The 25,579-nt window shown below is 39.2% G+C and overlaps 1 protein-coding gene across 2 annotated transcripts in view; it reads right to left on the bottom strand.

The window, feature by feature from the left end:
• ROS1 (ROS proto-oncogene 1, receptor tyrosine kinase) overlaps positions 1 to 25,579 on the bottom strand; it is a 122,886-nt gene that overhangs the window by 42,649 nt on the left and 54,658 nt on the right. Inside the window, exons 19-31 of one of the 2 annotated variants that reach the window (XM_082633991.1) lie at positions 21,705 to 21,922; positions 21,218 to 21,378; positions 20,692 to 20,836; positions 17,940 to 18,202; positions 15,701 to 15,764; positions 15,185 to 15,387; positions 13,195 to 13,400; positions 12,035 to 12,321; positions 8,002 to 8,178; positions 6,414 to 6,616; positions 4,778 to 4,922; positions 3,389 to 3,621; positions 3,125 to 3,301 (exon numbers count right to left, since the gene is read on the bottom strand). In XM_082633991.1, coding sequence (XP_082490117.1) covers positions 3,125 to 3,301; positions 3,389 to 3,621; positions 4,778 to 4,922; positions 6,414 to 6,616; positions 8,002 to 8,178; positions 12,035 to 12,321; positions 13,195 to 13,400; positions 15,185 to 15,387; positions 15,701 to 15,764; positions 17,940 to 18,202; positions 20,692 to 20,836; positions 21,218 to 21,378; positions 21,705 to 21,922 — 2,482 coding nt within the window. The remainder of the gene's footprint in view (positions 1 to 3,124; positions 3,302 to 3,388; positions 3,622 to 4,777; positions 4,923 to 6,413; positions 6,617 to 8,001; positions 8,179 to 12,034; positions 12,322 to 13,194; positions 13,401 to 15,184; positions 15,388 to 15,700; positions 15,765 to 17,939; positions 18,203 to 20,691; positions 20,837 to 21,217; positions 21,379 to 21,704; positions 21,923 to 25,579) is intronic. The other variant, XM_082633992.1, reaches the window with a different exon arrangement.

The following is a 25,579-nucleotide window of genomic DNA, read 5'->3' as shown; positions in this document are numbered from 1 at the left end:
TACAAATAGGAAAAGACAGAGGCATCCTGTCAAGGGTTCTTCTTGCATTTTCCTCAGTAGAGTTTCCTAAGAAGGTCAGTTTCCATAAATAAACCTGACTTTACATCTCCTTTTTCATTTAGCACTCACAAGGTCATGCCATTTCATTGGATGGGCACTTTATATTAGTTTTCTGTTCAGTTAGAAATGATTCTCTGTAGCACCTTCTGGAAGTAGACCACCTGGTTCCAGAAAGAAAGAGGAACAGAAGGAATGAAAAAAACCCAAAAACCAGAAATGCTGATGTCAGAGACATTGCCTGTTAAACTCATAAATGTCTCAATCCCACTGAGACATATAGCCTAATGAAACAGATGCACTGGGTCCTTAATATTTAGTCTGGACTTTCTGAGAGAGACAGAGCGAGAGAAATGCTGAGCCCTGGCTCAAAAATGTTAGCCCGTTTTGGTTCTGCTTCCTTAATGCTCTGTCATAGAAGCCTTCAGTGAATAGTCTAGATGGCCCAACATTCCACACCATCCAGAAATTATCAGAGCTCCTTGGAATGTCAGGGAGATGTTTGACCAGGGGCTTTGCTGGAAAACTGTGGAGTATTGACCTCACTACAGCAATGAATGTTCTGGGCAGACCATCAGCTTGGAGAGGTACCACGGGCTACCCCAGTAAATCACAAGGGAGTTGGGATTTTCCATTCATCAGAGGCCAACAGGTGCAGGGGGGGAAGGCTACCACAGAGGATTTCCAAATTCCTGGGCAAGGGTGTGAGGGAAATGGTGCAGACTATGGTGCAAACTCAGTGTCTCAGTTTCAGAGATTGAAACCAGAAATGTTTGGTTCTGGTAGGGATTCCCCTGGACAGCTGAGAAAAAGACAATTGTAATGAATTTCCATGAAAAAAATTTACCAAAGCAAAATTATTTGTTTCTCCTCAATCTTAAATTGAATATGTTCTTCTGCTATACACTGTTGTGAGAAAGAATCTATGAAATTTAAGACCAAGATAAAAATTTAGCCTTGTGCTCTAATTCCCTCATTTTTCCATGTAAGGAAAAGATGAAGACTGGAAGTTTATCCTTTTCTCCTTTCCTTTCTGAAAAAAAAAAAGTTCATTAAAATATTTACTCACCCTCATCACTCACCCCTCAGAGTTTCAGTGTGGAGTTACAGGACCATTGCTAGCTGTCCTATCATTATGAGTTAGATTCAACTTGCTCAAAAGAAATAGAACTTTCTGACTAGATGTAACACAGCCTTCTACTGTGCTCATCAGTTAGTACTTGTAGGTGGTCACACATGTAGAAATTACTATCTTACATGTTCAGCTTCATGATTTCTTAAGTGATCTATCTGGAACCTGTGCTGAGCAAGTGTAGCGGAAGTTTTGAAAGAAAAAGCATCACATGAAAGTCATGAGGACTGAGCCAGGTGGCCCCTGTCTACTGTCCCTCTCCCAAACTTTGCGAAGCTGGGTGGGTGACGATGACTCATGTTCCTTCCATGTATGAACCAAGGAGAACCTCTGTAAGGATGAGTCAGCCCTGAGGGTCCTCCCCTGCACGGTTGTGATATCTGACTCATCAGGGCGCCTTACTGGGTCTCTGGCTTCTCATCAGTAAAATGAGAGGCTGGAGTCATCACCTCTAAGGTCCTTCCTCAGTTCACGTCTTTGATCTGGGAAATGAACTTTACATCCCTCCCCTTGACCTCAAACTGAACCACATTAAGCTCACGTAAATAGATGTCCCCAAAGAGATGATCCTTCAATTTCTCGAATTTAAAACTGAATTTTTATGAAATGACCATTTTTTAAATAGGCAACAAATCATCATAAACATGCTCAATGGAAGAGATCTGATTGAACTATGGTCTTTGGTCTTACCAACTTAATATTCACTGCTGTTTCATATTTTTCATACTTTTTATCTAAAAGTACAAGATTATAAAAAATATTTTACATAGAAAAATTTTAAACCTCTGGGAAGCAACTCCATTTTTAAAGAAAAGTGAGGTCATGACTATACTGATTTGTTTTTAAGTTCCCACTAAACAAAACACTCCTAACCAATCTTTACAAATGCGGACACACAAATATATAATAATGAAAAGTGAAACATCACAGTTATAAAAACTTAATCATCTATTAAGTATATCAGTATAAAAATTAATGTAGACTTTCCCTAGCAGTGAATTAATTAGATTAATTGAAGCTTAAATTCAGTGGGCATTTTTACATTGGTTAAAGCGTGAAGGTTTTTGGATGAGGAGCCATTTAAACTAGTTTACAAGCCAAGATCCAACTAGTTTAGAATAAACTAGTTTTATAGTTTACTTCTCTCCTGTTGCTATTCAGCCCTGAAATGGCTGAAAGAACATTTCTAAACAAGGTTTTAGATTTATGTTTGTTCATTTCTTTCCTTTTTTTTTCGTAGAAAACAGCAAATTGCTATGGACTTTAAACTGAAGAGCCATGCTGGTAACATCTAAAGTAAGTAAAACATTATGAAACCAGTAAACCATAATTTATACCCTTTTATGTGAAGCCTTATAAGAGCAAATTAATCTCACTGGGAATTTTTTCCATCAGAAATTAGTCTAGATAGTTTACCACTTCTATCTGGCAAACCTGAATCAATGAATCTTGTCAAATATATTGCTCATTTATACAACTGGATGCCCTAGAGATATCTTTTTAAAGGCCTTTTGATTTATTCTATAGCATAAAACAAAGATTAGCATTAAAAGTGTACAGTGAGGGCTTCCCTGGTGGCACAGTGGTTAGGAATCTGCCTGCCAATGCAGGGGACACGGGTTCGAGCCCTGGTCTGGGAAGATCCCACATGCCGTGGAGCAACTAAGCCCGTGCGCCACAGCTACTGAGCCTGTGCTCTAGAGCCTGTGAGCCACAACTACTGAGCCCTCGCACCACAACTGTGGAAGCCCACGTGTCCTAGAGCCCGTGCTCCGCAACTAGAGAAGCCACCGCAATAAGAAACCTGCGCACCGCAATGAAGAGTAGCCCTGACTCGCCGCAACTAGAGAGAGCCCACGTGCAGCAACGAAGACCCAAAGCAGCCAAAAAAATAAATAAATAAAAATTTTTAAAAAAGTGTACAGTGAGATGTACCTTTTGGAGTTCAACCCAAAATCTGATAAGGTGAACATTAGATGGAGCCTTCCAATCTAATTGCAAACTAGTGTTCTCTGGAACCAAGGCATGAGGTTTCTCTGGCGTGTCAAACGTTTCCACGGTGACAGGTTGACTCTCCGTGCACCACATTTCCTCGGCGTGGCAGGCCAGAACCTTTTTGTAGAAAAGAACAATTGCTTACCTTTTCTAGAACCTTGCACTTGAGAATGGTAATAAAAGTACCCAATATACTCGCCGTACTTTTAACTCATAGAGTTTTCCACCAGACAGTCTAGTAACAAGGAGAGAGAGCCTCCCATTTGGATATTCACTTTGCCTTAGTGGAGTCTCAGGAATGGGAGCCAGATGAGAGATTGCCACCTGATAGCGGACTGCCTCTTTCGGTCCATTTGGCTTGTGAGTTTCTCTCCAGGATATAACGAGGCTGGTGTCTGACTGCACGGTTGTGTTAATGAGCCAAACCGCCTCTGGTACTGAAATAAATAGCAGTGCACAATAAGGCATGTTGCAACAGCACTGAAAGATGGAAAGAAGTAATGGGGTCTTGGTTGTGGGATAGGCATATCATGTGAGCAGAATGAATGACAGATGTTCCAAAGGAAAGCCAGCCTCCTCCATAATGGTAAGTTAACAGGCTGCCTGAAAGGCTCTCGCTTATTTTTGCCTAATGACTAAATCATTCTCTGACTGCAGCTCAAAGATATGGCCAATGATGAATAATCCAATTCGGGTGAGTTTTGTGAATGGCATCAGAGATGTGTGAAAGAAATGGCCTCCCCTCATAATAATCGCCACCTCTTACAACACCTTTTCAGATTCTAAATCCACTTTCTTTAAGGCAACGATGTTATATTACTTTACAACTCAGTAGCCTTGGTAAAATTCGCATAGAGAAGAGGCTTGGCTTTCCTAGGTTTCACCACATGTACAGAGACCTGTAAATACATGGGAAGAGAGTGACACTGTGAGGTGAGACCAAAGAATGTGTTTCCAGACACATAGAATTGATTATGATGTTTTGCCATGTAGTTGCTTTTCATTTTGATGGGATATTTCCCATCATCTTCTGGTGTTAGCGTAAGGATCATGTCAGTAGAATATTCTCCTAAAAATACATTTTTCTTATTAAGCTTAAAAAAACTCACATAATAAAGATAACTTAGCATCCAGATAAAAACCAAGTATAGGGCTTCCCTGGTGGCTCAGTGGTTAAGAATCCGCCTGCCAATGCAGGGGACATGGGTTCGAGCCCTGGCCCGGGAAGATCCCACATGCTGCAGAGCAGCTAAGCCCATGCACCACAACTACTGAGCCTGCGCTCTAAAGCCTGTGGGCCACAACTACTGAGACTGCATGCTACAACTAATGAAGCCCACGCACCCTGAGCACATGCTCTGAAATAAGAGAAGCCACCACAATGAGAAACCTGTGCACCACAACGAAGAGTAGCCCCCGCTCGAAGCAACTAGAGAAAGCCTGCCCATGCGCAGCAACAAAGACCCAATGCAGCCAAAAATAAATAAATAAAATAAATAAATTTATTAAAAAAAAAAACAAATATAGGCACATACAAACACATATATCACAAAATTCCACTCTAGAAAATCCCACACCACACCCGTAACTCACCTCCACTTTTAGTTTTTCCCCAAATCTCTTTTCCCAGAGGTAATTGTTCCAAAGGATCTGAATAATAATTCCTTACAGCTGTCCATATCATATATGTTGAAAATGGTTGTAAACCTTCAATAAGGGCTATACTCTGCTGAAATTCCTGTAATTAATTTTAAAAAATCATTGTCTTATTTTTTGTACAAACGGGGAGAAATTATTTAATCAAAGAGAAAAAAACTAAAAGACTCAAAAATTTTTAATTCATCTTTAAATCTTGGATCATGAGTGACAATCTTCACTGTCCTAGTCTGCCCAGAATGTCTCCAATAATAAATGCCGAATGATTGGCAGCCTCAGTCAGTTGTGACACAATCACTTCACTTAGGAAGCTGAATTCCCAGAGCACACTATCTCATTAGCGTTGCATTAGAAATTCAGCAGGAAGGTATTGTAAGGATGTGACACATCAATGAATACAATAAAAGATTAAGCTACATGATCTAATCATTCTCAGAAATAAAGTTTAAGAAACTAAAAAGGCTTTCCTTACACTAATGGTTCTCAACTTTGGTTACACTTTGGAATCATCTGGGAAGTTTTAAGAAAATAGTGATACCTGGGTCCCACCCCTAAAGATTCTGATTGCATTGGTCTGAGGTGAAGCATGGACTCCGAAATTTTAAAAGCTTCAATGTGCTGTCAAGTTTGAGAACCACTCACTGTCTTTGGCCCATATTAATCATTATGAAGACAATAAGAGATAAGCTCTAATAAGAGAAATGTCCAATGCCAGAAACCCAATCTTGGTCAGCCAAATGATCCAATCTGTCTCTGAAACAACTCCTGTTAGAAATGTGTAAAGAAAGGTTAAAATAGACAAAATTTTAAAATAAATATATTTTTTAAAAATAGACAAAATAAAGGAAGTTACAAGAATCAGAAAGAACGTATATAGTGCTTAACCTCCAATAGATGGTGGTCAGTTTCACCTTTTGACTTGATTAAAAAATAAGCACAAAGAAAAATACTGGATACATACAATTCCATCACAAAAACAACTGGAACACCCAGGCCAATGATGGAATGAATTGTCTCCATTCATTCAAGAAATATCTAGTAATGCCTATACAGTGCCAAGTAGTATGCTAGGTGCTAGGAATACAATGATGAATAAAAACGTAGTCCCTGCGTAACAACACATTTCACAACATATAGAAAATAAACAAAAATATAATGTACAATTTTTATATTAGCTACATGCTATGGAGGAAAGGTATACAGAAATGTTCTTTCGGTCCAGTTCATTTCTTACCCCTCAATCTGCAGGAATGGCCACAAAAACAAGTCTCTATCACTTTCTGGGGATAATTAGATAATTAGGGAGGGAAACAAACCCAGCTCTTTTAGGACACTCAGGAAACAGTCACTATAAGGCAATCTACCGACTGATTAGGGTTAATATACTTCCTTGAAGCTTAACTTACTCGTAGACAAGAGACTAGATAGAACACAGTATGTTTTGATGAGTCATCTGTAAAAGTTTGCATCACAGTGTGTTTCAGAACATAATACAGAAAATACTATGGCTGAGGATTTTATATCAAAAAAAGGCATCTTGTGAAAAGACAAAGACAATGGGCTCCAACCTTACCAGCATTCTATCTTTCAGTTCAGAGCTGTTCTTCCTGTCATTTACTTCTTTGTAATAAAGCAGGTATGTGGGAGTGGGACTGGTGATGCCATCCCACGTGAGGTTTGTCTGGACAGGTGGTAATCTGATTGTGAGGCTGGTGTTAGTGGTGTTAAGTATAGTTGGCTCTGCAATATCTGAAGCTAGAGACAGAAATGCTCTATCTAAAATAATAATAAAAAGATTAAATATATACACATGTACGTACAAGAGAAACAGCAGATTTATCTAACATCAAGGATAATATCATATTTTCTTTTTAGTTAACTGACAAGGTATGGTACATTGGAGTGTTGGAAATGTTATTCAGGACAGGAAGACACGTTTTTTTCATGTGTTTTGAACATGTTAAACGCCTGGGGAAGAGTGCAAAATAACTGGTAATTGCTTACAATTTCCAGCAGATGGGGCTAAACTACCCTTAATTATGTACCTAGACAGTGAATAGCAAAATAAGTTGACCCTTTTTTATTTTGAAGAAAGTAATGAGAGCATTATATCAATCATATTTTTCAATGAATTCCGATTATGAAAACTGATGTTATCTTTAGGACTTTTATTTCTAGGGATATGCGTGTGTGTTCAAACTCAAACAGATATTGCATGGATTTTTTAAATCTCTTAAATGAATTATTTCACCCAAATATGCACTCAGCTTATTTATAAGTTCTCCCATGTTTTCATATTGTATAACCTACATATTTTATAACTGAATACATTTAAGCAAAGAGGGTTTGTTTTACTCATTTCTCTCCCTCTCTAAGAGGGAATTATACTGAATTTAGAATGACATTGTGACTTTAATGGCAGAGAGATTTTGTGAAAAAACTCAGAGACCACTTTAGGTTTGCATGTCACCCATGAGGCTATGTAATGCTGTTTTTGTTTTTGGTTGGTTGGTTTTTATATTTCAAACATTTATTTTATTATGACTCTCAGCAAAAAATATATAGTCAGTTCTGCCATAATGTGATACATGCATTCCTAAAAGTCATTGCATCATACAAAATCCAGAGGATGTGTGGGAAAAATAGAGTGAGGGGCACAACACTAAAAAACTTCATGAGTGACGCATTAAACAAACAAGAGAGAAACTTAATAAAAATGGTAGCACAAATGTACACATGTTAAATGGTTGACATATCTAATCCTATAATACATAGGCATTTTACCTTGAAAAAGACCTGAAATTTTATGCAAAGCTTTTTGACACCACTGGGAGGTCTAAAATATCATCAGGGGAGAAAAAAGACAAAAAGAAGGGAAATTATGGGACTGAGAAAACAAAGAGGATAGACAGAGAGAATGACAGGACAAGGGTTTCCCATGTCTAAAGTAGCCTGCCACAGCCCAAGCCATGTATACAGACAGAGATAAATTGTGACCCAGGGCAAACAGCAATCACAACGTGCACCAAACCCTGACCATTTGGAACAATGCTGAGAGCACAACAAAGAGTTGGAGGGACAGACCTGGAGGAGGAAACATTATGAAATTTTCCTGACCCTAAACTGGGAGAACAAGCTGATTAAGTATGTGACTTTCTTACCTGGAAAAGGCTGCAGAACTGAACTGTAAACCAAGATATGCTTACTACTTAGGGCCTCCACCTGGGAGAGGATGGCCCCATTGCTTTTCTTTGCCTGATAAATTTGTGTGCTGTCCTCTGCTGTAGAGATCCAGTATAGAAATTGTCCATCCACAGTCAAGCTAACAAGCATTTTTCCTGTTGATGAAAAACAGAAAAGAACATAAAGAACAAAATACATATCTGACATTTTCTACTCTAAGCAATATGTGAAATCCTTTTTCTATAGCATAACTGATAAATTTTGAATCTATTATTTCAATATGAAAAAATAATACTTTTATGACATTAGCCTAAGGATTTCACAGATATTTTCTCATTTTAGCTCCATATCAAGCCAACAAAGCAAATACTATTATTATTAGCCTCATTTTGTATAAGTGGAAACTGAGGCTTCGAGGGGTTAAATAATCCCCTCAAGGCCACAAAGTTAGCCAAGGGCAGAGCCAGGATTTAAAAACTTACCTGTGTGGGGCTTCCCTGGTGACGCAGTGGTTGAGAGTCCACCTGCCAATGCAGGGGACACGGGTTCGTGCCCCGGGCCGGGAGGATCCCACATGCTGCGGAGCGGCTGGGCCCGTGAGCCATGGCTGCTGAGCCTGCGCGTCCGGAGCCTGTGCTCCGCAGCGGGAGAGGCCGCGGTGGTGAGAGGCCGCGTACCGCAAGAAAAAAAAAAACCTTACCTGTGTGATTCCACCCCAAACAACACCAACTGAAGGGAGGTATTAGCTGAGGCATAGGGCTCAGTGCCTTGCTCAGTATATTTATCAATGATTTAGAATGAATGCATAATAAACATATATACCAAATTTGCAGATAATACATGATTCTTACTGTCACTAGTACATTGTCTTTGACTTATTCAAAAATTTCACAACAGAATCGTGAAATGGATTGAAATTTAATAGCAACAAATATAACATCCTAAATTCAAGGTTAAAATTAAATCTGTAAATAAGGAATGAAAGAAATTCTGGCTTAATAATAGTTAACATGAAAAAGACTATGGGTTCTTCAAATGGCAGGCAGCCCAAAGACCTGATGTTACTTTTAGCTGCAGTAAAAGAAGACCTAGGAAGTCAGAGGCCCTCTTTGCTGACCAGAACATACTGAAAGTACAGTGAGTCATTACGGGACAACATTTAAGAGAACTAGGCAGCTAGAGCGAAACCTCAGGAGGGTGAATAGGGCAAAGAAGGATCTAGAAGCCATACCACCTAAGGGGTACTTACAGATACTTGAATTTTTTCCTCTAAAGGAAGTGCTCAGCATGGGCTATGGCAGCTGTTTCCACATAGTTGAGTCGCTATCATGTGGAAAGTGATTGATTTATTCTTTGTAAATTTAAAAGTCAGAACTCAGGCCAATGAATGAGAGGAATCGGGAGAAAATGGCTAAACATAAGAAAAATATCTAGCGTTTAGAATTGTGCAAAAATTAAACAGACTTCCTTATAAGGTAGTAAATTGTTTTATAAACAGGTGCTCAAAGAAGGCTGTTTTGGTAGAGGGGATTTCTTCCAATATTACGTCAGCTAAATGATCTCTAAAGTCATTTTAATTTTCTAATTTTTGGATTATGGATTTCAATTGTGGCTTCATGAAAGACTGACTAGTTCTATAGCTATAAAATAATGGCCCATTAGATAATTCTTGTGTATCAGATGTTAAAGAAAAATTATTCTGACACTTGTTTAAATGGTAAGGAAGACTTTAATCAAGGCTGTTGCAATATTGTAGTAGGGGAGGGAGACGTGCACAACTCCAAATACAACAAAGACAACTGGGGGTTATAGCCAACAAGCAGAGGGAGAGAGCAGTCAAGAAAATTACTAAGAGGAGACATCAATGGGAGGGGGATTCTTGCTAAACTGGCCTCATAGGATTTTTGGCCAAGAACATCAAGGGTGGGGGTGAAGAACTTTATCAGATACCAAGATGAGGGATTCAGGATTCTGCCTGATTTGGCAAGACTCTTGCTAAAACTGGACTCAGCAAGGATGGACAGGGAAGACCAAGCTTGAGGCCTAGTTGAGAAAAGGGCTCACAGGAGCGTAACTAAAGTTTGACCAGGGAATTCCCTGGCGGTCCAATAGTTAGGACTCTGGACTCCGTGCTTCCACTGCAGGAGGCACAGATTTAATCCCTGGTTGGGGAACTAGGATCTAGCAAGCTACTCGGTGTGGCCCAAAATTAAAAAAAAAAAAGAGCAATTAAAGTTTGATCAAGGAAAGAGTCTTTGTCACATATTCAACAGAATCAAGTTATTCTCCTAATAAGAGAAGTTCAGAACATTATCTCCACTCTTAAGCCCATTGAAAGTACATTGGAATTGCTTCTAAAAGGCTCTGGGGGCTTCCCCGTTGGCTCAGCGGTTAAGAATCCACCTGCCAATGCAGGGGACACGGGTTTGAGCCCTGGTCCAGGAGGATCCTATATGCCGCAGAGCAACTAAGCCCGTGCGTCACAACTACTGAACCCACGTTCCACAACTACTGAAGCCCGCGTGCCTAGAGCCTGTGCTCCACAATGAGAGAACAGCAATGAGAAGCCTGCGCACCACAAGGAAGAGTGACCCCCCAACTCGCCGCAACTAGAGGAAGCCCGCACGCAGCAAGGAAGACCCAATGCAACCAAAAATAAATACATAAATTTTAAAAAAAAGGCTCTGGCTGATATGTCAACAAAACCATACATGCAGTTACAACACACAGACACACGCACATTTGCAATTTCAAAACTTTACTATATAAACCAGCAATACCCAATATCACTTTTTTAAAATAAATTTATTTATTTATTTATTTATTTATTTTTGGCTGCATTGGGTCTTCGTTGCTGCACGTGGGCTTTCTCTAGCTGCGGTGAGCGGGGGGCCACTCCTTGCTGCGGTGCTCAGACTTTTCACCGTGGTGGCTTCTCTTGTTGCGGAGCATGGGCTCTAGGCACGTGGGCTTCAGTAGTTGTGGCACGTGGGCTCAGTAGTTGTGGCACACAAGCTTTGTTGCTTCATGGCATGTGAGATCTTACCAGACCAGGATCGAACCCATGTCCCCTGCACTAGCAGGTGGATTCTTAACCACTGCGCCATCAGGGAAGGCCCCCCAGTAGCACTTTTGATGATGGAAATATTTTACATCTGTGCTGCCCAATACAGTAACCATTAGCCGCTGTGGGGTTTGAGCATTTAAAATGTGACTAGTGTGGCTGAGGAATTAAATTTTGAATTTTTTAAAATTTTAATTAATTTAAACTTAAATCACCACACGTGATTAGTGATTAGATAGTGAGGACTAGACCCTTAAGAATATATGGGGGTATTTAGAGTGTTTTTTTTTCTTTTGCAATTACTCCTAATTAGAAGACTTCCAAGTGACTTTAGACTTTCACATATTTCCTCCACAAGATTGTGAATTTCAGCAGATAGACCTGTCAAGTTGACCAAGTCATGCTGAACATGGAGGCAATGAGATGATCAGCATGGGGGTGGAGTACTGGTAGGAAGATCAGGGATGCTGTAGTTAGGCCCAGTTTCAGATACCAGCTCCTCTATTAACTATGGCCCTTTGGACAAATTACCTTTCTCAGCCTCAATTTCCTCATCTGTAAAATGTGGATACTAGTATCTACTTCACTGAGGTGTTTTGAAGATCAAATGAGATAATACATTTAGTAGCCTGCTTAGAACACATAGTTGAGCTCAGTAAGTTGTAGTTCTACTGTTAATTATAAAATAACAACAAAAAGAGCCCCCCACAGATCCAGAAAATTATGTGAATGCCTATGTACAATTTGCCTGAAAACAACATGAATTCTACAAAAACATTTGGCACGGTCTGGAGCAAATACTATATATATATATATATATATATATACACACACACACACACACACACATATTCCTTTGAGTATAGGTTGAATGTAACCCCTTTTTAATGGGACAGGAGGGGCTGCCATTATTAGTGAAGATCTACGTACACACACGAGTGTCTTACCAAGCAGAGCAGGCATGATGATAACTTGCCAACACTGACATCCTTCCAGATCCATTGCCCAGATCTCTTGCCCTTTGACAAAGTATATCCGTGGTTTCTTTAGGTCAGAGGTATCAATAGTCATTGCTCCACTTAACTCGAATTCAGTCACACTGCAAGAACATTGGCTTCTTCCATTTGGATGGTTTATGGCTGGGGGTTGCAGAATTCGGTGCAAGGTCTGGTTGATAATACTGTAGTAGAACATCTGAGATCCAAAATCAGAAACTTCTGTCCAATACAGGCGACTACAGGAACAAAAGGACACTCCAACTTAATGAGGAAAACATATCATTGCAAATATCAGTTTCTAATGAAGATCGATCATTTCTAATGATTGTGGGGACAGATGCCACCTTTGGAAAGAACATGTCCCAGTGTTCAATAACCTTCTGATGGAAGAGATCACAAGAAGTCTAGTTTGTAGCATTTTCCAATGATTTCTCAATAAATGTGTTTGCAACGAAAGCCTTAGACTATAATGACCTTAGGCATTGTATTAAATGACTCATTACTGGCTCTTAAGTATGAAATATATTTGCATACTTTTCATCAACACCATCTCCATTCCCTTCCTCTCAAGTTTGTTTCTGTTTCTTAATACTAGTTACCAATCTAGTTTCAAGATAGACTATAACCATGCTTATGGCACAAACAAAATTAACTCTTCAGCCAGAGAAACTGCTATTCAGTTGCTGAATGAAGGCCTTAAAATTAATCTCATAAGGACATTAATTAAAGATGGATGAGCCCAGAGTAGCATTTACTATGGAAAACATGCTTCCTGTCTACCTCCTGCTCATTTCCTGCTGCCGTCTCAGTCCCCTTCTTGTCCTTACCAACTGGGGATATTATTAAATTCACTGGTATAAAAATATCCTTTGGTTTCCCGCTGGTAATTAACCTAACTTTAGGTTAGTGGAATTGTCAGTATGGATTAATTGTATATGTTGGTGGTTGTAGGCTCATCATTTATATGTAGAATTACTATAAGTTAACATCAAGAACATTAAGCATCTTACTGTCCCATCATTGACTCTAATATTAAACCAAAGATATTACATTAAATATGTCTATGTCTATTTCATCACAATAGAAACAGACACTCACACTTCACATACCTTAAGAAAGGATATACAGAAAAAGAGATTATTGTTGAATTTCTGTTGCAAATTTTCAGCTTCCTGGGATATTTCACCTTGTTTTCAAGATCTACATCAAATAGTTGCATTCCATTTTGTGATTCTTTCTGCACAAAGTAGAGGTGCCTCGAAATCCAGTCAATTGTAATAATTTTGATATCAAAAACCAGTGCATCTCGGAAAATCTTAACAACAGGTAGAAAACACAGCCAAGAAGATAATGCTCATTTTCTTCAACTCTGAGGACTTTTTTTGTAATCACTCAATTTCTTATTTACTGCACTTCTCTTCTGTAATCCAAAATCTCGGTAACTCTGGACTGTGTGCCACTGTAACACTGGTCCTCTTCTCACATTGTATATTTTCCCTGGTTAATTTCAACTGCCATGGCTTCAACTGTAATCCATAGACAGGAGCTACAAATTCACATCTTCAGGCAAGATCTCTCATTGAGTTACTGCTTCAAATATCAAACTGCCTACTGAACATCTCCAAATGAATTATCTCAGAAAACAAAATTCATCACCCCACCCCCAAACCTCCTTTTCTCCTGCATTTTATATTTTTATGGATTTCCAACACTCACCTGAAGAGCAGTCTTGACAACTGTGGTTCCCCCTTGACCTCTTCCTCCCATTACTACCCATAGCGAATTAGTCCCATTTTAAATATCTCCTGAGTTTCTCCTCTCCTCTCTTACCTCAGTGTCTCTCACTTCCTGCCTAACATTTCCTGTCTGGATTCCTGTGATAGTTCCTGATTGCCTCAGACTTAACCTTCTCTTCTTTGCTAACAGAGAGGTCTTCCTAAAACACTACTTGATCATGTTAATGACCCACTAAATTTCTTTTTTTTTTTTTTTTTTTTTTTTTTTGCTGTACGCGGGCCTCTCACTGCTGTGGCCTCTCCCGTTGCGGAGCACAGGCTCCGGACACACAGGCCCCGCGGCCATGGCTCGCGGGCCCAGCCGCTCCGCGGCATGTGGGATCCTCCGGGATCGGGGCACGAACCCGTGTCCCCTGCATCGGCAGGCGGACTCTCAACCACTGCGCCACCAGGGAAGCCCCCACTAAATTTCTTGAATGGCTTGATGTTGGCTTCAAAATTGACACTCATCTCCTTGGCACAGTAAAGAAGGTCCCTTATATTTAGGCTCTTGCCCACCTCTTCAGCTTTACCACCTGCCTCTTACTCTGCCCTGAACCCCACCTCCATTCCAAGCTCCTTCTACTTACAGCTCCCCGAACAGGCTATGGCTCTATGGTTTCCCGGACTTTGCTGCTCCCTCAGCTTTTCCCCACATTCACCTGGTTCATCTTATTTGTACCCAAGATGTCTTTCCACTCTACCACCACCACCACCACTCCATCCTGGATGAAGCATCCTTTCTCTGTGATTCCACTGCATCCTGCCCTCAGCATAGCACTTACAGTCTTCTGCCTGTCTTCTCCACTAGCTAACACTCAGTGAATACCTACCACATTCCAGGCATTGTGCTAAATGCCTTACATGGATTAGCTCATTAATCTTCACCCTAAGATGAGGGACTATGCAACCATAGTGGTTAAATAAGTTGCTGACGGTCACAGTTCTAGCATGTAGTAAAGTCAGAATTAAATTCTAGTTTGTCAGATTTTAAAGCTTACCCTCTTAATCACCATGCCATACTGTCTTACTCTTGTTAGACTAATACTGGACTGGATTTGTTCAAGGACTGTGACATTCTGTTTTACCTCTATCTCAGGTAACACAGTGCCTTAAGCCCAAGAACTGTTTGCTAAATTAAGCCTGAATCACATCTGCACAAAACATAACCTGAATTCATTTGTGACTAAATAATTATACAACATCTGTCCTTTTCAACCATTCTAATCTTAATGGCTCAACCACTGGCTCATCATTTTCATCACAGCGTTGTGTGATATGCAAATACTCCACTTCCTTTCAGAAGAATTACATAGCGAAATACCTCAGAGCTGGACTGATTGTGCATGTTGAGGAGGAAGAGTGAGTCTCCCTGAGCATAGTACGCCACTGCGTCATCAGCTGTGTAGCCCATGGCACCAACGTCGCCTTCTGCCAAAAGTGTCCATACAACTTGATTTCGATCCATATCTAACAAAACTATCTTGTTGTCAAAAAAAGTTATGAGGTATGGAAATTCATTGATCTCTAAAAACAAAAACAAGTAGATAATATGTATGAGAAAAAGAACTTTAGCAAAATCCCTTGATTCAACATCAGGCCGTTTTGAAATCCGTGAGTCTCCTTTGGGCTCATTTACTACACCCGTCTCAATGGATTCTGCCTGGGTGCTCTAAGCCTAGGTTTATTTAAGCGTGTTTGGTGATGATGAAAATTGATTATTTTATTTGACTTTAATTTCAGCTCAGAGATAGCACTTGGGTATCCCTGAGAATACTAAGGGTCAAAAATGTTTTTAAATCACTAGTTGTTATTTGCACAGGTTTTAGATAATAAATACCTGATGTTTTGGACTTTACTATGTCAGAAAATGGTCCAGGTCCTTTGGATGTGAAGACTCGAACCTAAAGAAAGAAAAGGATACAAAAATGTGCATTCAGAAGTGTCCTCAGTGACAACAGTTAAGTTCTGAGACTGATAAATTATTGAATGTTTCATTTCACAATTATGAGATATATTATGAATAGGTTCAGTTATTCACATCTAAGTATATAACAAAAAATTACTAAGAGGAAAAATATTGTCCCAATTTTTGGTAGGATTGTTTTGTCCAGAAAAGTACAAAGTAATGGCACAAACCTCTATTGCAAAAGATCTGAATTTCTATAAAAGGTCTTTAGCTATTTCCAAAATTAAATTATATGGAACATTTAACAGAAACAAAACCATACAGATTATGGTAAACTTCCACTTTATCATGAAATCAACAAGAAGCTTCAAATAACTAAATGTACTGTACTTTTTTAAAAGAAGATTTATAAAAAGAAAATAGTAATTAACCCTTTTATTTGAAAATGAGTTGTGCATTTCAAACCACTTTTACGTATATTATCTCTTTTGATCCTCACAACTACTAAGAGTAGAAACTGGACAAAGATCGTAATTAGGGGAGGTAACCTATCCACAATGACACACGTAGAAACTGGCATAAAACTAAGTCTTCTGAGGTCTGTATGCTTTTCTTCCCACTGTGCCAAGCTGCGTTCTAACAGCAAAGTCTTTTTAAACAATTTTTATTACATGTTTCTTATTATATAATAATTATTTCCACTTCCAAAACTTGCCTGTGTTCTATAGCCTAAAAGAAAATTGCCATCCATAATGATGGCCTTGAAAGATAGAACCTCAAGTGCCCTCTCAATCAACAAAACATTGGATTATTTTTATTATACTTCTAGGATTAAATCTATTTTAATATATTCTGTTTATTACTATCTGTGTATGGTGTGCATGCATGTGTGTGTGTTTATCATGGTGCATATATATATCAATCAGTCTTCACTTTTGCACTGGACCATGTTAAGTAAAACTCATGCCTATACATGCAGGTCACTTTGCAAAGCTCTGTGGTGACTGAGATTTGAACCAATATAAACATATAGGCAAATACACTTAACCAGACTATTTATTTAACTGGAACACACATAATTCTTTTTTTTTTTTTTTTTTTTTTTGCGGTATGCGGGCCTCTCACTGCCGTGGCCTCTCCCGTTACGGAGCACAGGCTCCGGACGCGCAGGCCCAGCGGCCATGGCTCACGGGCCCAGCCACTCCGCGGCATGTGGGATCCTCCCAGACCGGGGCACGAACCCGCGTACCCTGCATTGGCAGGCGGACTCTCAACCACTGCGCCACCAGGGAAGCCCCATAATTCTTAACAAATAGGAATGTGTGTTATCTTTAACTTTTATGTACAACTTTTTTGATTAGTATATGTAGACCTAGTATATTATCAAAATAATTACTGAATTAGAATTTTACAGAAAGAAAATAGATCCTCTGGAAACCACAAATCTCTAAAACACTCCCCAAAACATTCTGTTCCCCAAAATGAAATGGAAAATAACTCTAAATATATACAACCTCGTCACCAACCTGGTATATAATGACGATGTGAAAATCATCAGGCTATCTACCATAAGGGGAAAGCTATGTCATATTATATTTAAAATGCCAAAATAGGTGGCAGTCGTTTTTCCTTTTGACTCCTACTCTCTCCGACTTTCTCCTCTCTCCGCAGCCAGGTGATAAATGTGAGATGTCAACTACCCAGACCCTCAGCTTTTATTTCCTTTAGGAGCTGCAGTTGGGGGTGTCCAGATGACTCCCAGCAGTTGATGTAATATAGTGGAAAGGACTCTAGAAGCTAGACTGTAGCACACCACTTCCCAACCACGCAGCTTTGGTACCTCACTGATACACCCAGGGACATGGCTTTTTCTTCACAATGTGAGGATCAAATGAGATAATGAATATAAAAGCACCTAGTGTGGTACACGGCCTATAGTGGTGGAACCAAAAAATAATGTTTGTTCTGAATCTGGAAGCAAGAAAATTGTCAAGATGTCCTTTACCCTAGCTGTCCCCTCTCCCTTCTGTACCTTTGCTGTCCACTTGACCTCTGTGATCACAGCGTACATGAAATTATTGACAGAGTGGCAGAATTCTTAACCTGGTCCTTTAATCCACCTTTTGTCTACACTATTCAGACCCCTGTATCCCTGTTTTCACTCTCATACCTGGAAGGCAACACTGTACCCAAGACTCATACCCTCAAGTTGAAAAGACATCACTGAGGAAGTGACATTGACAGCAATCCAGTCTTTGAATGTTTTGTTTGTGTCGCTTTGGTTGGATATTTGATAGAAAATTTCGAATCTTGTTAACACACCATTTTCGTGCTTAGGCTTATTCCACCTAAATTCCACCACAACTTCATTCTTATTGTGGTATTTTTCACTTGGTAATATAAATATTCTGGGATTCTCTGGTGCTGATGGAACTGAAAAGCAGAGACACAGGGCAGAAAACAATACAAGGTCAACTTCTACCACTCATGATGAGGATGCAGAGCAACTTAGTAATAAATATTTCTCATTCCTGACAGTTAAGGTATATCTATCTTCTTCTTAAAGATCTTCAGGAGAGAATATTCCATAAATTTCTTCAGGAACCTATCCTGATATTTCTGCAAATCTTCCTTTTCTCCAACCCAAATCCTGCTTACTACCACTAAGGCACACCTTTCTCATCTGTGGTCCATATACATGGAAGCTGGCTAGTTCACCTTATAAAATACAGTATTTACTCTCACTCTGGAGGTGGAAATGGCAGTCACCAGGAAGGAAGACACTATCTCTATCCAGCCTTTAGCCAGTTCCGGGTGTAAAATACAGCATATCCAGGATCCAGGCCCTCTCACCGTGAACCCTCTCTGAGAGTATGGCTTAGTTGTTGCCATCTATTCTGGAGGCACATCAAGAAGTTTAGCCTCTCCCAATCCTTTAATTAATTTCTCTCTCTCTCTCTCTCTGTCAATCAAGAGAAATTCCTCTGCCTGATTTCCAAGTCATTCCATCCAAGACATCCCTCTTCTTTCTTAGGATTCCTCCATAGGTCCCCTCCCACTCTGCCGCTCCAATCATATTGCTCCGTAATGTTCAACACTCACATCGTTATCCAATCCCCAGACCTTCTTGCTTTGTATTTACATGGGATAAACCTCTTCTTGCTTCATGCCTTAGAGCCCAGCTAAAGTTTCCACTCCCCAAAGGCCTTCCACAGCCATACCAGTCTGCGTGAGAGGCAGCTTGATAGAGGTGAAGGTTTCATAGCCTGCTTATTCACTCTATGCCACTGCTACTCAGTTGTCACTGTCTTATTTCTATTATCATTAGCAGCGTCTGTGTTTATCTCTCTACTGTTTTATGAGCTCCGTCAGAGAGAAAGCACCTTTTCTTATTCCTTATTAAATCCCCCCAACTCTAGTAAAGGACTGGCACACAGTAAGTGCTTAATAAATATTTGTCAGTTTGAATAATTTCCAACTATATTGTAAATTCCCCAAAGGCAGGGGCCAGATCTTATCCTTTTTCCTTATTTCAAAGTGCTGATGGCCCCTAGCCCCCAGTGCATCCCCTGATAGTCAAGTCCATTTCCACAGAAGAAGCCAACCAAAGCTGACATCCCAAGACAATCTCAAAGAGAGCATACCTGGATCCAAATGTTAACTGCTCCACAACCTGCCCAGGCTCCACTATGTTCCTGTTATGAGACTCATGGATAAATATTGTTGATAAAATCTTAACAGTTTAAAAAAAATTGCAACAGTGAACGTATGTCTGTTTATTGAGCTCTTACTGCCTGCCAGGTCCCGTGCTAGGAAGTTTATATAAATTAAATCAACATGATAAGATCACTCACCAGTGTCTGCAAAAATGACTGAATGGAGATTTGAAGAAACTAGAGTGAAAAGTCCAGATTAAGCCCCAGCCCTGCCACTCACTAGCTAATTTATATTGGGCAACTCCTAGGCTTCCATTTTCTCTTAGCATAACCAAGATAATAATACCTGTCTTACCTACCATAGAGATGATACAATGATGTTGAGGGTCACTGAAATGATACAATGATGTTTCTGACACATGATAGGGATGTAATAAATGTTTAATAAAGGAGTGATATATATAAATGTGCTTTATACACTTTAAAGTGATATACACATGTAAAGATATAGCTAATTTCCTTTTTTTAAAATATATTCCAAAGAAAAACATTTTTAAAAAATTTAGAGGGACTTCCCTGGTGGCGCAGTGGTTAAGAATCCGCCTGCCAATGCAGGGGACGTGGGTTCGAGCCCTGGTCCGGGAAGATCCCACATGCCGCAGAGCAACTAAGCCCGTGCGCTACAACTACTGAAGCCCACGTGCCTAGAGCCCGTGCTCTGCAACAAGAGAAGCCTCCGCAGTGAGAAGCCCCCTCACCCCAACGAAGAGTAGCCCCTGCTCGCAGCAGCTAGAGAAAGCCCGCGCGCAGCAACGAAGACCTAACACAGCCAAAAATAAATAAATTAAATACATTAAAAAAAAAATTTAGACATCAATATTCACCTACAGAAGATTCTGAGTTACCATCTATGAGAACACCTCCTGGTAAACCTGCCTTCCAGGACATTTTTACTGTTCTTAAACCCCCTTTGTCTTTATGAAGCATCTCACAAATTACCTGAACCATGTTTCTGCATTATATACATACTGTATATCATTACGGTCAAGTGAAACAGTCTTTAAGAAATCTTTGAGATATTCCTTTGGAATAAATTATGCAGATTTATTTTAATGGTGCTATTCTAATCTCCAAAAAGTCATTGATAGAGTATGGATCTAAACACATCTACAAAACTGAAAGTTACTTTTAAAAATTATTAACTATCCATTCTAGATTATGAAGGTGAGATTCTGTCTTTTTTAAAAGAGATTTTAACCCCTGTACCTGTTTCAGGTGCTCGGAGTGATAGAGATGTTTTGGGGCCCTTTCCCCAGTAGGTATAAGGAGTGACAGAAAGATTAAATAAGGCATAGGGCTCCAGCCCTTCCACAGTAAATACAGGTAAAGAGTGTTGCTCACTAGCCAGGAACTAAAATATAAGCACAAAACATGATTTTCTTAGGGAGAGAATCATAACATCTTTTATTCCTAATTAACTAAAATCTTCAAACTTTGGTTCACGTGTAAAGTTAAACCTTGCAATTTTGGAAACGCTAATGTTGGTAAATTCCATGTTGTTCCACAAGGACCAGTGTATCTAACACACCAATGGTTAACACTAACCACAAAGCAATCAGAGACTGGCTATAAAAAAGAGTTCTCAGGAATAATCTTAATAATCAAATGCTACAGGAACAGTGAGGGAGATGAGCTTGGCTAAGTAAAGAAAGTGGCAAATCAGTGTGGGCAGGGCTGACACAGATGGTACACTCTGTTTGAAAAATGGAAGTTACTAGAACCAATGCCATACCTTAGAATGAGCACTAAATTCCACACTGTAGAAAATGACACCCCAATCCACTGCTGGGGAAGCATTCCAGAGGATTTGAAAACTCGAAACATTTCCTTCAATCATAAATGAAGACTCTGGAATGGCATCTGGGATAACCTTAGGGGTAAAGGAAAAGTTCCCTATGGGATGAAAGAAACAATAGAGAAAGAAAGAATTTAGGATTATCAATTATCACAGATACATGGAAGATTAATAGAAATTACTAATAATTAGAACCAAAACAAAATTTTTCTTTCCTTTTATATATCCTGAAAATCATCTTTTTCTGACTGTTTCAGGCTATAAATTTGGGTAAAGAGTAAAATGACTGCAAGCAAATTAACAGAAACTACTACAGCCTTTTTTCCTCTTAAAACATAATTCTAAAGAAAAAAAAACCCAACCTTAACATTTATTTAACAGAAAGTATGGAGAAGAGAGGGTATGCAGGAATAAAATATCATACCTGGCAGAGGCTTGAGGGATGTCTGAATAATTGTGAACTGATTAAATTTGGCTGGTTCCAAAACAGAGACGCTAGTTCTCTGATCTATTTCCTGAGCTGTAATAATCCTAAAGCCATTGATCCAGAAGAGCCGACCACTGTAGTACATCAGTGCGTTCTGGGAAATGTCAGAAGTACTCCAGGCTGCGAACTCTGTGATGGTGGTGTCCCCAGCACTGCTGAAACAGGACATCAATTAGTATGTCTATCTGGAGTGGGGTAAGGGCTGGTGCATTCCAGTACTGGAGAGAATGTGTGTTTGTGAGTGTGTGTGTTTGAAAACAAAGAGAAAATACTTTGCAACAATAATTGTCATTATTCTTAATTCCATATTAAGTTGACTTTTACATTTTTTATGAAGTATACCTAAAGCAAATTTCCTAGGGTTTTTCTTATGAATGTGATATTGCAATAGCAAGAGTGTTACACAGATTTTAATAAATCCTTGTGATTTTTATCAAAAAAATTTTTCACCCTACATCAAAGGCACAGCCCATGATTTGTTTCTCCTCATTGCATCATGCCTTCCTCCTATTCTTGGTTAGTCATCTTATTTACTCGCCATTCTTTATTCTAGGTTGTTTAGTCCTTCACTTTATACTATTCACAACTGTCTGTTGCTTCAACGATACTTATCAACTTCCACAGCTTAGTCCAAATGCTCCATTTCAGACCAGGGAATTCAAGGAAACAGTCTATTGTTTTAAACTGCTTTTAAAGTCTTTTTCTCAGTGACAAGGAATTTTACAATGATTTTTATTTTAAAAATCTGCTTGGTTGTTTCTAAAATTACACCAGTTGTCTAGTTCTCACAATAACTATCTCAATGATTCTCAGTCTCTTGGAGTAGTTATTTCACTTTTTTAAAATGATTTCTCTAAATTTTTTTGAAGTGTTGACATTCCCCTCTTTAGAAAAGTATGGCACCTAAAATCAAAATAAATAAAAGTTTTGTTTTGAGAGTTTCATAATACTTCCTTGAGAACACTGAAACTACCTCCAAGGACCTGAGAGGTGTCAGCCTTATAAAGAAAAAGTATATTCACTAGTACTATTCCCATGGTCCTTTTTCTCATAAAATAGTCTTTATTCATACCTACTCAGATGTGAAGCCAGCACCTGGTTTGCCTTTTGGCCTTTCACCCACTTGTCTAATTTTACACTTTGTCATTTCCACTTCTCATTAGAACTTTCCAGTAACCTTGGTGAGGTATATAAAACCTAATCCCATATGGAAAGAAGCTCACCAAGCAGGATGCACTTGGCCTGAGAAGGCTGGCCCTTCTGGACCACACACAGAGCTGCTGCAGCCTAGATCCTGTGAATGTGTTCATGTTAGCCTTGCTCACAGGTCGTTTGTTCAGCATTCCCAAAACAGTCCCCAGGACAGAGATTTCCCTGCAGGGTGAGACTGGAGATCCTTAGTTGTCACTGGCTTGGATTGCCCCTCATTTCCAGCTGAAGACTCCTCTCCTGTAAATATCTCCTGGGCTGATCGGAAATCTCTTGCCATCTGGTGTTCATTGCAATTTCAGCACAACCTCCTCACTTACAGGAGATGAGTACCTCAAACCCTTCAGTCCTCAGCAACGGGTAGAGCTGGATTTAAATCAAAGCTCAACAACAAAAAAATCATTAAAAGGTAAACCCTTCCATGAAGCATGAGCTGTGTATAGAGGTCAGCTGAGGTTACTCTACTGAGGGTTTACTCATTTATTCATTCATTCAGCAAATGTTGGGTGCCTAGTTCTGTGTTGGCCACTAGGAATACAGTGGTAAATAAGACAAATACAATCCCTGCCCTCATAAAATATACAGCCTAGCAGAATAGGCAGGTAATGAGCAAATAACTACACCATTGAATGGCACTGTAAAAGGAAAGGTAGAGTGGGCTCCTAAACAAGGAGACCTAATGGGGTCTGGTCAGAGAAAGCCACTCTTAGAGAACGATGTTTAAGCTGAGCCATGCAATCTGAACACAAAGTAACCAAGAGAACTGGGTTTGGGGACCATTTTAGGCAGAGGGAACAGCAGGGTGTAGGCTCCTTTGGAGCAATATACTCAGTCCTGACATGACTAAATATGCCTGAACTTTTATGACAGATGCATGCACCCTTTTCAACCTCCAAGACAGATATGTTGTTATAGATTATATATATGTGTTGGTAATAGATTCATTCTTTAATAAACCAAAGGGAATGGCTGTACATAGGAAAGGGAAGAGCAGTTTGAAAGGCGGCTTACAGTTGTCAAGTTCAGAATATGCTGAACGACAGCAGACAGCTAATCTCATCTCTACTCTGTGCTAGAACTACACTGTCCAGTAATGTAACCACTAGGCCACAGGTGACTACTGAGCCCTTGACATGTGGCTACTACAATTGAGGAGCTGAATTTTTATGTTATTTAATCTTAATTAATTTAGGTTAAAATTTTAAGCTAATATTTGATTTATATATTATGAATCACATGTATGATTTACTGGAAAACTTTAAAATATTTTGGAAAAACTTGGGTATGTAAATCAACTTTTTCAATTGTAAATTTTATAAAATGTAACTGCAGATCAAGTATTTCCTATGGAAACTTAGTGTGCAAAATGAGATGTGCAGTACATGTAAAATACACCCAAGCTATCCAAGAATTAATATGAAAAAGGAATACAAATAACTCATTAATAATTTACCTATATGCTTTTACTTTTTAAAATGAGGCAGAAGGAAATTTACAATTATATATATGGCTCACATTAGTTGTATTGGGCAGTGCTGATCTAGACTAGAGGTGAGGAACTTAAAATGCAGAAGAAGGAAGCTTGATTATACACTAGGAAAAAATTTCTGCTTGTAAGATGGCTCTGGAATCCCTGTCTTTATGTACAGCTTTTTTTTTCCCCCAGTGTGATAAAAAGGCAAGTCTTATGTGGAGGGCAAAAGTGCCTGTCCTTTGTGTAACCTTGTCAAGATCTGCTGCACTCCACTGGGCATGCAGACAAGGAAAATTATTAACCTTGAGATAAGGAAATGCATTTTTAAAGGAGAAACTTCCTTCCTCTATCTGGTAAGTCCAATAATACTGATTTTTCTGGACACTTGAGGAGCTGGGCTCTCAACGCCAGCTAGCCTGTCCTCTGGAATGTACAGACAGGGAGAGTGAGCCGTAATCCTTCAGGACACTGTCACTTTCAACACTATCTATATCTCACAGACAGATTCTTTTGACAATCAGATCGCCAGTACCTTACATTTCTAGGGAAGGGAACAACCAGTTTTCTATGGTTCACAGTTGGGAAACGAACGAGAGCTGTATGTTATAGCTGATATGAAATAAATGATTAATCAGATTTGCTGTGTTTATGCTTGTATGCATTATAGGTTTATAAACATATACTCCTTTTTTATAGTCTCTATGATTAAGAGTTTTTCCATAAACCAAAAAATATATATTTTTTAATCTAAAAGTAATTTTGACATTGTCTTCATAGAGCACGAATTCTTGGTCTTTGTAACATTAGACTCTTTTGAAAATTTGATGAAATGAATGGATGCTCAATTTCCAAGCACTCACACACAACCTGAAGCCCTCCATGAACTCCCTAGGGGGTCCAAGAACCCAATATTAGAAATCTCTGCCCTAGAGCAGGACCTTTTGTTTTACTTTAACCTTTTCCTATCTCTCTAATTTACCATGTGACAATCGGCAAATTTATACACATCTGTGGTTTCAGCTTCTTCATCTAAGTAATAATATGACCTCTATATTCTCCCTTTAACTGCTGTTCTTTAATGAGTTTATGTCCTGTATTTTAATTTGAGATATGTAACTGTTTCCTTGAA

Source organism: Mesoplodon mirus (assembly GCF_964341445.2).
Source record: "Mesoplodon mirus genome assembly, chromosome: 10".
NCBI lineage: Eukaryota > Metazoa > Chordata > Mammalia > Artiodactyla > Ziphiidae > Mesoplodon > Mesoplodon mirus.
The sequence above is the reverse complement of the archived record's forward strand: the minus strand, read 5'-3'. Positions and strand labels throughout refer to the sequence as shown.